General features: G+C 50.4%; 1 protein-coding gene and 1 pseudogene across 1 annotated transcript; both read right to left on the bottom strand.

The window, feature by feature from the left end:
- Positions 1-6,907: 6,907 nt before the first annotated feature.
- On the bottom strand, positions 6,908-12,922 carry LOC100477320 (E3 ubiquitin/ISG15 ligase TRIM25-like). The gene is made up of 8 exons (XM_019800285.2): positions 11,969-12,922; positions 11,773-11,816; positions 10,813-11,480; positions 9,907-10,002; positions 9,473-9,706; positions 8,372-8,534; positions 8,088-8,150; positions 6,908-7,533 (listed from the first exon to the last, which is right to left on the bottom strand). Exons 1-8 carry the CDS (start codon positions 12,052-12,054, stop codon positions 6,908-6,910), a joined length of 1,980 nt encoding a protein of 659 aa, XP_019655844.2. The 5' UTR covers positions 12,055-12,922.
- A 294-nt stretch (positions 12,923-13,216) lies between these two features.
- On the bottom strand, positions 13,217-14,112 carry LOC109489727 (annotated as a pseudogene).
- Between the last annotated feature and the right edge of the window lie 1,168 nt (positions 14,113-15,280).

Below are 15,280 nucleotides of genomic sequence, written 5' to 3'. Positions count from 1 at the left end.
GGAGGAGCCTGATGTGGGGCTCGATCCCATAACGCTGGGATCACGCCCTGAGCCGAAGGCAGACGCTTAACTGCTGTGCCACCCAGGCACCCCCAGCTTTGGTTTTCTTTTTCAACATTCCTGTGGCTATTTGGGGTCTTTTCTGGTTCCATACAAATTTTAGGATTATTTGTTTCATTTCTGTGAAAAAAAGTTGATGGTGCTTTGATAGGGATGGTAATTAAATGTATAGATTGTTCTAGGTAGCATAGACATTTTAACAATATTTGTTCTTCCAATCCATGAGCATGGAACGTTTTTCCATTTCTTTGTGTTTTCCTCAATTTATGTCATGACTATTCTATAGTTTTCAGAGGCACATCCTTTGCCTCTTTGGTTAGATTTATTCCTAGGTATCTTGTGATTTTGGGTGTAATTGTAAATGGGATCGACTCCTTAATTTCTCTTTCTTCTCTCTCGTTGGTGTATAGAAATGTAACTGATTTCTGTGCATTGACTTTATATCCTGCCATGTTACTGAATTCCTGTATGAGTTCTAGCAGTTTGGGGGTGGAGTCTTCTGGGTTTTTCACGTAAAGTATCATATCATCTGCAAAGAGTGAGAGTTTGACTTCTTTGCTGATTTGGATACCTTTCATTTCTTTTTGTTGTCTGATTGCTGAGGACTTCTAGTGCTATGTTGAACATCAGGGTGATAGTGGACATCCCTGCCGCATTCCTGACCTTAGGGGAAAAGCTCTCAGTTTTTCCCCATCGAGAATGCTATTCATTGTGGCTTTTTCAGAGATGATTTTTATGATATTGAGGTCTGTAACCTCTATCCCTACACTGTGAAGAGTTTTAATCAGGAAAGGATGCTGTACTTTGTCAAATGCTTTTTCTGCATCTATTGAGAGGATCATATGGTTCTCGTCCTTTCTTTTATTACTGTAGTGTATCACATTGATTGATTGCTGATGTTGAACCAAACTTGCAGGCCAGGAATAAATCCCACTTGATCATGGTGAATAATACTTCTAATGTACTGTTGGATCCTATTGGCTAGTATTTTGGTGAGAATTTTTGCATCCATGTTCATCAGGGATATTGATCTGTAATTCTCCTTTTTTGGTGGGATCTTTGTCTGGTTTTGGGATCAAGGTAATGTTGGCCTCATAAAATGAGTTTGGAAGTTTTCCTTCCATTTATATTTTTTGAAACAGTTTCAGAAGAATAGGTATTAATTCTTCTTTAAATGTTTGGTAGAATGCCGCTGGGAAGCCATCCAACTGTGGACTCTTGTTTGTTGGGAGATTTTGGATGACTGCTTCAATTTCCTTGCTGGTTATGGGTCTGTCAGGTTTTCTATTTCTTCCTGGTTCAGTTTTGGTATTTTATAGTCTCTAGGAAAGCATACATTTCTTCCAGATTGTCTAATTTGTTGGCATATAGTTGCTCCTAATACGTTCTTATAATTGTATTTCTTCCGTGTTGGTTGTGATCTTTCCTCTTTCATTCATGACTTTATCAATTTGGGTCTTTCATCTTTTCTTTTTGATAAGTCTGGCCAGGGGTTTATCAATCTTATTAATTCTTTCAAGGGACCAGCTACCTGTTTCATTGATCTGTTCTACTGTTCTTTTGATTTCTATTTCATTGCTTTCTGCTCTGATCTTTATTATTCTCTTCTCCTGCTGGTTTAGGCTTTATTTGCTGTCTTCCTCCAGCTCCTTTAGATGTAGGCTTAGGTTGTCTATTTGAGACCTTTCTTGTTTCTTGAGAATGGCTTCTTATTTCTTGAGAAAGGCTATATACTTCCCTCTTAGGACCACATGTGCTGCATCCCAAAGATTTTGAACGGATATGTTTTCATTTTCATTTGTTTCCATGCATTTTTAAAATTCTTCCTTAATTTTCTGGTTGACCCATTCATTCTTTAGTAGGATGCTTTTTAGCCTCCATGTATTTGAGTTCTTTCCAACTTTCTTCCTGTGATTGAGTTCGAGTTTCAAAGCACTGTGGTCCAAAAATATGCAGGGAATGATCCCCATCTTTTGGTACCAGTTGAGACCTGATTCGTGACCCAGGATATGATCTATCCTGGAGAATGTTCCACGTGCACTAGAGAAGAATGTGTGTTCTATTGCTTTGGGATGGAATGTTCTGAATATATCTGAAGTCCATCTGGTCCAGAGTGTCATTTAAAGCTCTTATTTCCTTGTTGATCTTTTGCTTAGATGATCTGTCCATTTCAGTGAGGGGGCTGTTAAAATCCCCTACCATTATTGTATTATTGTCGATGTGTTTCTTTGATTTTGTTATTAATTTGCTTATGTAATTGGCTTCTCCCCTGCTAGGGGCATAAATATTTACAATTGTTAGATCTTCTTGTTGGATAAACCCTGTAAGTATGATATAGTGTCCTTCCTCATCTCTTATTACAGTCTTTGGTTTAAAATCTAATTAGTCTGATATAAGGATTGCCACCCAGCTTTCTTTTGATGTCCATTAGCATGATAAATGGTTTTCCATCCCCTCACTTTAAATCTGGAGGTGTCTTTGGGTCTAAAATGAATCTCTTGTAGACAGCATATCAATGGGTCTTGCTTTTTTATCCAATCTGATACCCTGTGTCTTTTGATTGGGGCATTTAGCCCATTTACATTCAGGGTAACTATTGAAAGATACGAATTTAGTGCCATTGTACTGCCTGTAAGGTGACTGTTACTGTATATTGTCTCTGTACCTTTCTGGTCTATGTCGCTTTTGGGCTCTCTCTTTGCTTAGAGGACCCCTTTCAATATTTCTTGTAGGGCTGGTTTGGTGATCGCAAATTCTTTTAGATTCTGTTTGTCCTGGAGACTTTCTATCACTCCTTCTATTTTCAATGACAGCCTAGCTGGATAAAGTATTCTTGGCTGCATATTTTTCTCATTCTTTTTAAAATATTTTATTTTTTTATTTATTTGAGAGAGAGAGTGAGAGAGAGAGAGCATGAACCAGGGGAGGAGGAGAGGGAGAGGGAGCAGATTCCCCACTAAGCAGGGAGCCCGATGTGGGGCTCGACCCCAGGACTCTAGAATCATGACCTGAGCCCAAGGCAGACGCTTTACCGACTGAGCCACCCAGGTGCCCCTTGGAGCCCTTTCTTAAATTTTGTGCCTAGGTGAATGCCTCACTTGTTCACCCTAATCCTGGTCTTGTCCCAAATGTACGTTTCCCAGCTGCCTGGTTTGAGAAGCACTGGGAATCATATAACCTTTAGCATATATGAACGGTATCCCTATCCATGCTGTTTTGCAGATCAGGAAACAGAAGCCGAGAGAGGTATGTGTTTCTCCCTTTGCACACCTCCTGGAGGATCCTTGGTCTCGAAGAATCTTCACACTAAAGGGAAGGTCGAAAATGGAAGCAAATGGAAGAATAGGAAGGTCCTTTGCTCCCACCTGGATGCAGGGCATGTGCAGACTTAACTTAGCAAAAGGATGCCAAAGGGAGGAGGAGGAAGTCATTGGGCAGCTGTGCCAGGCCACTCACACCCAGCCTGACCTAACCCAGGAAAGGACCTGGGTGGCCCCCACCCTCCAACCTCTGGAAAATTTCCTTCAGTCCTTGGGTCAACATTTATTAGGCACCTGCTCTCTGGCAGGCATGTGTTAAGCACTGGAGACATGAAATATCCAGCCTGCCCCTGCAACTGATGGAGAATTCTCACGTGAAACAAGTGGATGCTAGGAGGGATCCATACAGAGAGTGTTATGGCAGCAGAGAGGAGGGGACCCCACTTGGTTTAGGGAGGGGGGTTTCAAGACTGGCTTCTTGGAACACAGAGCACGTTAGCGCTCTTAAGGACTACATGGGAGTACATGACAAGTGACAGGTAGGACTTGAGGGGGCAACGGTGGAAGAGTGCTCCAGGCAGCGGGGACAGCATGAGCAAAGGCCAGGAGGGAAGACCTTCTGGAAGGGAGGGTAGTGTAAGGGCTAGTAATGAAGCCCATGAGAGCTACAGGAGACTGAGGTTTGTGCCAAAGAGCCACCCCAAGGAGGGTAGAGTCGGGGTGGGACTGAGCCAACAGGGCAGGCTGGAGATAGCCCACCTCCCCTTAGCTGGTGGGACCTGGTCCATGTACTACCAGGGGCCCTCCTCACAGGAAAAGTGCAGAGTTGAGCTTATGTTCTCTTGGGTGGGATGTTCCTGACAGCCACAGGGTACCCACCATATGCCAGGCATACTCTGCCCGAGGATCCCACAAACATCCTCTCCCTTTTATCCCCAGCCTGAGCATACCATCCCTTGCGAGAGGGCAGGGTTCAGGCTTCTTCCATAGGTTCCTGCCACCTGGTCCTGCTTCTGTTCTCCCCCCACTATGGGACGGCAGGACAAGATGGGTGGAAACCATGGCTGCTGCCAGCATCCTTTGGCCCCTACCTTGACCCTTCTGAGTTTGGGCAAAACTTGGGAGTAACATGGAGGAAGGAATATCTGTAGCTTTGGCTGGCTTGCCACTTGCCACCTACTTCCAGTGGGAATGAAGGAAGGAATTAAAGACAAAACAAAGCCATAGGAGGGGTGCCTGGCTGGCTCAGTCGGAAGAGCATGCAACTCTTGATCTCGGGGTCGTGAGTTTGAGCCCCATGTTGGGTATAGAGATTAAACAAACACACACACACACCAAAGCTATAAGACAGATTTGTAGAAGGTAATGTTATACAGCCAGGGAACAAATCATTTTTTGCATTTTGAATAACTTTTGCGTGTTGTAAGTTTTCTATAGCAAATGCAGAATAGGGGAGGCGGTGCAGCATAATGGCTAAAAAAAGACAGTCTAGATTTGAATCCTGGCTCACTTATATACCTTCACGACTTTGGACTAGTCACTTAACCTCTTCTCAGTTTCCTTATCCATACAACGGGGATTATTCATGCCTGTTTATAAGGTTATTGTGGGGATTATGTGAGTTCATATTTGCCATGAACATTTCATTTGCCGTGAACAGTGGCTGGCATATAGTAGACGCCATGTGTTGTTAAATAAAAGCAACATTACTTTTATAGAAAATGCAAAAAGGATTTTAAAATTACGCAAGTAATACAGGAACACAATCTTTTTTTGTAAAGAACAACACAGACATTTTTAAAGTGAAATAATCTTTGGTGACAGACTAGTTTACAGCCTGTTCGGATCCACAATAAAAAAAATATTTGAGTGCTAAGACAGGAACAGGAAGACATGAGAAGTGTGTGGGTGGTGTGTTCCAGGGACAGTCCCTTCCCTGGTGTCTCCACAGTGGGGTAAAGGGAAGGGGTGGGGTTCACAGACTTGATTATCCAAGAGCACTGGATGATCTTGCACCCGGGAGGACCCTTCTAGAATATTTCTGCCATGAGGTACTGACACCTTGGTTTGCCGGCTAGCCTCCCTGATGTGCAGGCCTGCTTGCCATTTGCCTTTGTGAAATACTAAACAGCATTTGAGGACCCCCAGGACTATCATTGTGAATTCCTAGTGGCCTAGGAACTGCAAATGAAGAGCTGTTTAGGAAAGGAAATACCTCCATTAGTTCAGAAGTGGATTTCAGATGTGCCAGAAGGTGTCGGGATGGTTCCAGCATCACACAGCACCCAGGAGGAGCTGACAAGGGTAGCTGCCTCCTTGCAAGGAGATGGGGAAAGACTCGGAGATCCAGGTGGCTAGCCAGAGCAGACCCCTGCTGTCTCCTTGTACCCCACATTTGCCTCCTCAGCACTTCTTGACCTCAGCCTGGGAAGAATGAAGATTGCAGGGGGCGGGGGTGGGGAGCCAAGATTTAGGTATTTGGATGTGAAAGACCTCTCCTGACCACCGCGCAAAGTTTACATTTCATTCCTATCAGCATGGGAAACAGCTCATGGGGAGCAAGTCTTATTGATATTGGTGCTGAGTGAAGACTCCAGAAAGGAAGGTCAGCAAGAAACCACAGCTGCAGCTTGCTCAGAGGAGCCAAAGGGTGGCCCACCCTCAGAGACCTTGAGAGTACCCCCTACACCCGATTCCGGTCTGGCCCTGCCCTGGCCCCAAAATGACCTCTCTTGATGGGAAACTGGGGTTTCTCTTCCAACAGGCCAGGCGGGGATGGAATTCAGGCACACCTGTGGGGCCGGCCGCTGTTCGGGCTGGTTCTGGACTACACTGCCCGAGGGGTTTTTTCCCAGGACTTGCAGCATTTCCTCCTCAGAGTCAATCATTAACCTGACAGCCTCGGCAGGAGAAGCCAGCGGTAGGGACAAGCGGCTGGTTGAGGCTGGAAATAATGCCGGGGCTTACCCAGAGGGGCCGAGTCCCCAGGCTCCTGCGGTCTCCAGGCAGGATCCAGCCTCGAGGGCTGACTTCCGCACACGCCCCGGAGCAGGTGGGCTGGCAGAGGCCCGGATGGGGAAGCAGCCCCTCTGCTGTGGGGCAGTGCTACACGCTGGGAGACCGGAGTGGGGTGGGGGGATGGCTGGGGAAAACAGCTCTCAGCCACACACAGGAGGGTGGAGAGTGGACTGCTTCAGGTCCATATCGGCTCTAGACTATGAACCTGGTCAGGGTCCTCAGCCTTTCTTTGGGCTTGAGGTCAGCCTGGGTGCCTGGCCTTAACCTCCCAGCCCCCAATGAAGCGACTGGGACAGAACCCCCTCCAACCTGTCAGGTGCAGCTCTCAGCCCGGTCACCAGCGGGCGAGGAACGAGAGAAGCGATCTGCTCCAAGACCCTCCCCCCGCCCCCACTCAGGCCACACGTTGCTGTGTAGCCGGCACCAGCCTGGACAACCAAGGCCAGGGGCCTCTGGTGGGGCTTAGGAGGGTGGTCGCCACGGTGGGGGAGACTGTGCACCCGGGCCAGGAATCCGCCCTCCGGAGGCCACCGGACTGTCCCCAGTCCCGGGGGGAACTCCAGGCCGGCTCAGAGCCCTTCTCCTGCGGCTGCGGGAACCGAGGGGTCTGCCTCGCCGCCCTCCCTCCCCCTCCGCCCCGGGGCNCCCGGGCGCTGCTTGAGCGTGACCGAGGCGCCGCTGCTGACCATGACTGCGGGGTAGAGCGGCTCCAGGAAGGAGACGAGGAAGCGGTAGAGCAGGCTCACGCCGCCCGCCACGCCGTAGAAGGAGAGGCAGCCGGCGCCGCAGTCGAGCGCCACGCCGAGCGTGCGGTGGTAGCCGCCGTGCAGCACCGTCTGCGTGTTGTTGTGCCACACGGAGAACTTGAGCGAGTCCCACTCCAGGCACCACGAATAGGGGTTGCGGCCCAGCAGGTAGACGATGTTGCGGCGCGGGCGGCCGCCGAACGGGGGGCTGCGGCGGTAGGTGAGGCCCAGGCACACCCACGAGTTGGACACGTCGGCCTCCCAGTAGTGGCGGCCCTCGGACAGGCCGCGCGAGCAAAGCACCTGCGGCCACTGCTTGAAGCCGGGGAAGGGGCCGCCGGTGGCGAAGGGCTCCAGGAGGATGCCCAGGTTCAGCACCGAGTGGGTCTCCTTGAACAGGAACAGCTCCTCGCTGGCCGTGGTGGGGTCAAAGTTCAGGTTGCAGTAACCTGCGGGGAGGGGACGGGAAAGGGAGCCGGGGTGAGCGCCCCCACGACTGAGGACACAAGACTGAAGGGGTCTGAGGGAAGGGCTCCTGGTGGAGGGGACTCAGGGATTCACCAGCGAGACCCACAGCATCTCAGAGAAGTCACCGAGATGTGCCTCCCCGCCCGCCCAGGAGAGGGGCTGCAGAAGCAGCAAATGAAAAGGGAGATTGTCTGAGGAAGAAATGGAAGTGTCCTCCCAGCCGGCTTGGCTAAAGCCCGGGGCGCTGGCAGGCGTTGTGCCGCACCAGAGCCAGGGACGGCAGCAGGCAGCTCCTTGTCCCAGCCATGGGGTGACAGGATAGTCCTCCCCTCCCCAGCAGGGCCTTGGAGTTACAGGCTGAGTCCTTCTGAGGTCTCCAGTTGCCAGTGGGAGGTCAGGGCGAGCGAGAGCAGGAATCTCTCTGGAGCCCTGTTCTGAATGCCGGTGGGGCTGGGGAAGACAAGCCCCCCCCCCCGGGGGGGCCTGCTCCTTTCTTTCCCCACCTTTGTTCTGGACCCCAGTACTGAGGACTCACACTTGAGAAGTGTTTTCCTGTCCACAGCGGGGGGCAGCACCTCATAGGAGTTCATCTTAATGCCTGGGGGAGATGGAGGGACTTTGCTGAGGACACTCTTGCAGCCCAGCGTCCTTCTGGGAAGAGGCATGGGCTTCCAGGAGGCTGCGTCACCTGGGGGAAGGTGCACAGGGGCAAGCAGGGCTCTCTGCAAGTGCCTGGAACCCCGAACACTGCCCTGTAGGGCAGTCCCACCCCCAGAATGCAGGCGAGTCTCCAGGGGCCCCGGGCTGCCAGGTACTGACCCTTCAGAAGGAGCTGATTGATGAAGCTGAGACCCACATCCATCAGCCGGGTGCGGAGCTCTGCCAGGGTCTCTGGCAACTGGAGGAAGGCCTGCTTCTCCTCGCAGTTGGTTCCCATCAGGGGTTCCATGCAGGCGGGGAAGTGCTTCAGCCTGGGGAACTCCTGAAGGCAGGGAGCAGCCAGCAGTAGCACCCGTGAGCCGGGGCCCAGGCAGGTGCCAGGAGCTCCTGCTTATGCTAGGGGCTCCGGGGTCCCCAGAATCATGGGGCAGGTGGAGAAATGGCTCATTTTCAAACCCGGACATCTCTCTCCCTTCCTGCTGGTTTTGAGGTCTTAGATTAGGGCTTTGCCAAAAGCATGGCAGCTGTGGCCTAGTGCATTAAGCAAAGTGTCTTAGAAAACAATGGGAAGAGGATTTCTTTTGAGCTTTTAATTACTAGTGAAAAACCTTGCCAAATGTTTCCTGGTGTGTGTGTGGGGCGGGGGTGGCTGGACACTGAGCAACAGCTCTAGAAATTAGAAATCTGCTCCCGGGTGTGTGATACCAGCTGAAGAAAGGAGGTCTGTGCTGAGTTAGGAGTTCCCCAGCACAGGGTTTGGGTAGCCCTGGGCCCCACGCAGAGAGAAGGTTGCTGTCACCCAAACCTCTGCTGGGGACCCTGCCTGCTACCCTCTTGTAGCAGCAACGGGCTGGGCACCAGGCCGGGGCTGGGGAAGGAAAAGGGATTTCATTCCAGGCTATATGGATTGTTCTGGTCTTGCTTCCATACCTGGCCTGGGGGAGTCTGGAGAAACACAGGCTGTGGCAGATGCCCGGAATCCTAGGGTCCACTCCCTTCTGTTCCAGGGAAATGAAGGCAGGGAAGTTGGGGTAAGGCTGAGTGCTGGGGTGGAGGAAGAAGCCAGGTGGGTGGGTGTAAGCTCAGGACCAACGGCCTGGGATGTGGAGCCTCCTGGAGGCTGAAGAACGGACAAAGAAATTCAGCCCCAAAAGCTGATCACTTAATCCTAGGTCTGGGCGGATCTGGTGTGCCTGTGGGTGGAGGGGGAGTGGAGGCTGGATCAGGGCCTGGGGCAGAGATGGGGGGGTGGGGCCTCGCCTGCAGAAACTGCTGGTCACTCCTGTTGGCGAGCAGGGTGCGGAGCCAGATGCTGTCCCCCTCCAGCTTCAGAAGCCGGTTGTGGCTCTGCTGGATGGAGCTGCCCAGCTTCCCCAGAGCCGCTGCCTCCTCTTTCTCCACAAAATCCAAGACCTTCATCTGCAGCTGTTTGACCTCCTGGATGATCTCTGAGAAGCAGGTGTTCACCTCTTCACGTGTTGTCTGGATCAGTTTCTGGGGGGGGGGCAGGGGGTGGACGAGAGGCATCTCTGAGCCCCAGCCGGGTACCCCTAGTGTTATGGCCCGGAGCCTGCCTCGGCATCCTGTTGCTGACTGCCAGGCTCCACGACATCCTCTCCAAGCCCTGAGAGTGCCCCTCAGCCTGGTGCACGGCGCTGTGGGGAGCCCGAGCCGGGGGGGGCGGGCAGCCTTACCGAGAGAAAGGCCACCTGCCCCCGGTGCTTCTGGCTGTCAGAGTTGATGATCAGCATCTGGTTTTCCACATTGGCCTGGACCTTCCGAACCTCCACCTGGGACCGAGAGGGAGGAGGAGAGGGCCCCTGATTCAGAGAGGTGGCCTCAGAGAAGCCCTTCTATAAGCCCAGAGGAGACATACCTCTTACATTCCTAAGATGCCTGCACGAGAGAAAGACCAGAGCTGAAAGGCAGATGGCCCCGGGGCTCCCTGACACTCTCCCCCCATTCTCAGGAATCAGGTTCTCTGCTCCTAACAGTGATGAGCACAGGGTTTCAGGTCACAAAAAGGGGCTGTGGAGGGTTCCGTGGCTTGAGAGGAGGCCGCGGGTCGAGGAGGGACATATCAGATACAGAGCCCCGGAGATAAACTCGCTGGGGTGGCCCTTGCCAGGCCCAGGGAGCACTGCGTCCCAAGTCCCTCTACAGAGAAGCCTTCAGTCTCCACCTGTTCTAGCAACGAGCACGTTCTTGTTTATAATAGATGATAGAACTGTGCCGTTCCAAGCGCCTGTCCATGAACCGTGGCTGGCACACCCCCAAATACGAAGCTCCAGCCAGACTACAAATCAACACACCGCTTGCTTGTTGCCCAAGTCTTGCTGTGGAAAAAGTGTCAGCTTAGCTCGACAGGGTGGTGAATGGGTCTACACTCCGGCCTGAGCTCCTGGCTGTGGACTGTTCCCAGGTGGCCATGTGGGCCAACCCTTTCTCACGTCGTGGCGCGTCCGCCCCCATGACCATCACTTTGATGGTTGTGTAACTTCCCTCCAAGGACAGGTGTGCCCGGGCTTGTGAAAGACTTTCACACTCAGGGAGACTCAGCGCCGTGAGGTCCCAGCTCCCCACCCCCCGCCCCGCCGCACCTCCTTGTGGGCGCGCTCCTCCTCCAGGGGGATGGTGTCGTGGTTCTTGTGCTCCTCCAGCAGACATGTCCCGCACACGCAGCAGCCTTCCGTGCGGCAGTACAGCCGCCGCAGCTTGCGGTGCTTGCGGCACAGGCGGCTCTTGAGATCCCACACGGGCTCCAGCAGCTGGTGGTCCTGGAACGCCTGGTCCTCGAAGTGGCTGCGCAGGTGCTCCTCGCACAGGGAGGCCATGCACTGCAGACAGGACTTGACTGACTTGAGCTTCTGCGGAGAACAGAAGTCGCAGGGCACGTCCCTGGGCCCGGCCAGGACCCGGGAGGATCCCAAGGTCTGGCCCTTGGCCTGGCTGAAGCAGGTCACCATCTCCTCCAGGATGACATTCTTGCAGAGGTGCGGTCTGGAGGGGAAGCTCTCTCGGCACTGGGGGCAGTAGAGCGTCTCGCCCACGGTAGCCTGGTGGTCCCAGAAACCTTGGAGGCAGGTCATGCAGAAGTTGTGCCCGCAGGCGGTGGTGACCGGATTGCGGAACACCTCCAGGCAAATGGGACAGAGGACTTGGTCCTCGAAGGTGCGGAGACTGCTGTTACTCATCAGGAGCTGAGTTTGGGGAGGTCTTGAGGGCTGGGCAGGGGGCTGCAGGGCTGGGTTGTGGTCCTGGACTGGCCCTGAGAAGATAGAGCAGAGCCAAGAAGAAGCCATGGCAGGAGCTGAGGGGCCTTTAAGGGGCACACCAGTCCTTCCCATAGAAGCAGCTGTCTGTCCATGGGGTACAGAGACTGTGTCATCGGTCCACCCACACGGGGGTTATAACATGGGGATTGTGTCCTCCGTGTCCCAGCCCTAACTCCTGGAACAAATCTTAGACAAGCAAGTGGATGGCAGAAAGAAGTCACATCAATGTAAGGGAAAGGAGCCACTTCTTTGGACCTTCAGAAGAAAGGAAGCACCAATACTTACGTGAAACTTTCTGCATGTCAGGGAGGGCTAGAGGCTTGGCTGCCCTGTGGTGGGAAAGAATAGGACCCCTGGGCACTCAGGTATAGGGGCCTTGCCCTGATCCCACTTCAGTAGCTGTGGGGAGGGTCCCCATCAGTCCCGGGTGCCCCCACCCCAACCCTCTCCATCTCTTGGGATCCAATGACTGCCTTCTCACCTTTCTCTTTGGCTGCTGTTTTGTGATCTCCCTATCAAGTTGGCCCCCCCTCCTCGAAGATTGCCCCCAGCTTTGTTCCCTGACATCACAATTCAAGTGTGACCAGGCCCAGCATTCTGCTTGTGAGGTCAGCAGGGCAAAAGCTGGACCTGCTCTCTCTGCATGGGTGATGCCTTACTCCACAGCCTTCGCCCCGGGAAACGAGGTTGCTGCTGCACCTGGGGCCGCTTGCCGTGGACCTAAGGGACTCCCATTACCAACCGGAGAGGAAAATAGCATCTAAGTGGCAGTAGGATCTCGGGCAACTCCTTTAATCTCTCTGGACCATGGTTCTTTTCTTGTGAATCGACAGGGTTGTTATAGGAGATGATATTTCAAGGCCCCTTCTTGGTCTAAAGTTGAATGATCAACATATCTGATTGGTGATCTGAGAGGCTGTTGCTTCTTCTCTGGTTCTGATCCTCAAGAAGAAAAAAAGGGATGAGTGAAGTGGAAGAGAGATTCTCATTGTTCTATAACTGCTTCTTTGTTGGTTTCCGTTTCCCATTCTCCCCCATCCAACAGGATAAATGCCTTGAAAAGCTTGCGATATATCACTGTCTTACTCTAAAATGTTAGCGTGACCCTGTTTGTTGTATAGAAGGCATCGCTTTCTCATTTCCCCATCTCAGAGGAAAAATTTTCAACATTTCTCCATTAAGTATGATGTTTGCTATAGGTTTATTGTAGATAACTGTATCAGATTATGTAGACTCCTTTTGCTTCCTGGTTTGCTAAGAGTTTTTATCTGGAACGGATATTGACTTTTACCTAATTCTTATGCATCTTTTGAAATGATCATAAGCATTGCCTCTTTTATTTTGCGAATGTGGCAATTCTGTATTTACTGATTTTCATTCTCTTCTCTTTTTTTTTTTTTTAAGATTTTTATTTATTTATTCAACAGAGATAGAGACAGCCAGCAAGAGAGGGAACACAGGCAGGGGGAGGGAGAGGGAAGAAGCAGGCTCCCAGAGGAGGAGCCTGATGTGGGGCTCGATCCCAGGACTCTGGGATCACGCCCCGAGCCGAAGGCAGATGCTTAACGACTGATCCACCCAGGCGCCCCTGTATTTACTGATTCTCATTCTTAAACCAACCTTGCATTCTGGAATGAACTCTACTTGGTCATGATGTGTTATGCTTTTTATATATGCTGGATTCAATTTGTTAATATTGTCTTAGGATTTTTGCATCTGTGTTCATGAATGAAATTGGCCTGGAATTTTCCTTTTATGTAATGTCAAGTTTTGGTATTACGGTACACTAGCTTCATAAAATGAGTTCAGAAGTGTTCTTTATCGCTTATTTGGAAGAGTAAGATTGATATTATTTCTTCCTTAAATGTTTGGCAGTATTCAGTGGTAAAGCTACCTAGGCCCTGAGTGTTTTTTTGTGGAAGGGTTATTTTTTTTAAGCCTTTTTATTTTTTTTATTACTCAAAAAAGCTTCATTTTTTAATTTAGCTTTCTGACTTTCTGCTTGTGCCTTGAACACTTTCACAACAATTTTCTGCTCCTTGATAAGGAAAGCATGCTTGATCCTGTCACGAACATACTTAGTACATATGGAACCACCATAGGCCCTGCTGATGTGTTTTTTCATTTTAGACAACCTCATAAGGACTTAAGGTCTCACAGCATGAACTCCTCGAAGTCGGCCTGGGCACACGACACATGCAGATTTTGGTGCTTTCCCAGCCTTCTTGGTATAAAGGTAAATGATTCTATTACCAGGGGTTCAGACAGGCTAGTTTTGTTAGAGGCTGTATTGCAGGACAGCCTACGGCAGTAGGTCAAACACTGGACCATTTTGAATGGCTATCCAACACAACTCAACAAAGCAAGGCATATTTTGAGGATGTTGTGCTCTTTGATTTGCCAACTTGTGTAGATGGTGCATGTGCGAAGTTATCAGAATGAAATGTGATGAGAAGCAAGAGCCTAGCCTTGCACATAAAGAACGACTGAGTAAAATCTATGGGAACTTGCTCACAATTTCCTTGCAGGAAAGCTAAGACATACACACAGTCTGGGATGCCCGGCTGGCTCAGTCGGTAGAGCATGCAACTGTTGATCTCTCAGGGTCATGAGTTCGAGTCCCACACTGAGCATAGAGCTTGCTTAAAAAAAAAAAAAAAAAAAAGCTCTTTAGATAAATTCCCCTTAAAGGCGGGGGGCTCCTGGGTGGCTCAGTCAGGGAAGTGTCTACCTTTGGTTTCAGGTCATGATCCCAGGGTCCTGGGACTGAGCCCTGCTTCAGGCTCCCTGCCCAGTGGGGAGTCTTTTTATCTCTTTGCTTCCCCCCCTCCACCGGCTCACATTCTCTCTCTCTCTCAAAAACAAATAAAATCTTAAAAAAAAATACACAAAATCTCCTCTCCATGTTGTGTTTTGTTAGAAATCATTAATAGAAAAATGACATTAGCTAAAGTACACACATTTAGATATGAGCCTTAGATTTTGAGCTGTCAAGTTTGACGTGGGGAAAATAAACACGGAGGAGGTAATAGCCACAAAAGAAAGCCCACAAGGGCAAAAGCTACAGCTTGCAAGGGCAAAAACTGGAATTAGTTAGATTGAGTTAAATTTCCATCGTAAAATTTCATGGAAAACAATGATCTTAATAAAAATATTTTAAAGTAAAAATGAAAATGAAAATAGAAAAGAGAAACAATTTAATTGCCCTGTATAGAAAACTCATCAAGGAATTAAATTGGCTTAATGGAGTTACAGTTCACCCTAAGGGAAAGCTTTACTGATGAAAAGTGTGGTGTGATTCTTATTAAAAATTTAGCCCTGAGCTGTCACGTGGGCTTTATGACTGAGCAGATTCAGCGATAGCCAAATGATCTATTGAAAATGCTGATGCTGGTTGGACCCTCCAGTGAGCCCTGACGGAGAATTACCAGGCAGAACTCCAGGGTTTTGGAAAATATCCATGCCGCCTTTTGCAGGTAACTGCTCCTTTTGAGAATCAGGTAGCTAACCATGAGACATCAAGTGACCATGCGGCCTGCTGGTCACGAACTAGGTGTCTAGGTGTCGTCTAACCCTCCATGCCGATTTGAGGAGTAGTTAACCTAGCCCAGAAAGAGATGTCACGATCTCTCAGAGCTGGGGACACTGAGTGTTGGCACTGTTTCATGTTGGGGAGAGGGCAAGGTCACCTTTGTGTCGAGTGGCTGTATCATGTTATGTAGAGATATAAAACTGTTTTTACTGTTTTAGGTAAAAAAACGCTCTGAAGCATGTATATGGATGCCAAGCAGCC

This window comes from Ailuropoda melanoleuca, chromosome 13 (assembly GCF_002007445.2).
Source record: "Ailuropoda melanoleuca isolate Jingjing chromosome 13, ASM200744v2, whole genome shotgun sequence".
In the NCBI taxonomy this organism is placed as follows: Eukaryota; Metazoa; Chordata; class Mammalia; order Carnivora; family Ursidae; genus Ailuropoda; species Ailuropoda melanoleuca.
This window is presented reverse-complemented; position numbering and strand designations above follow the sequence as displayed.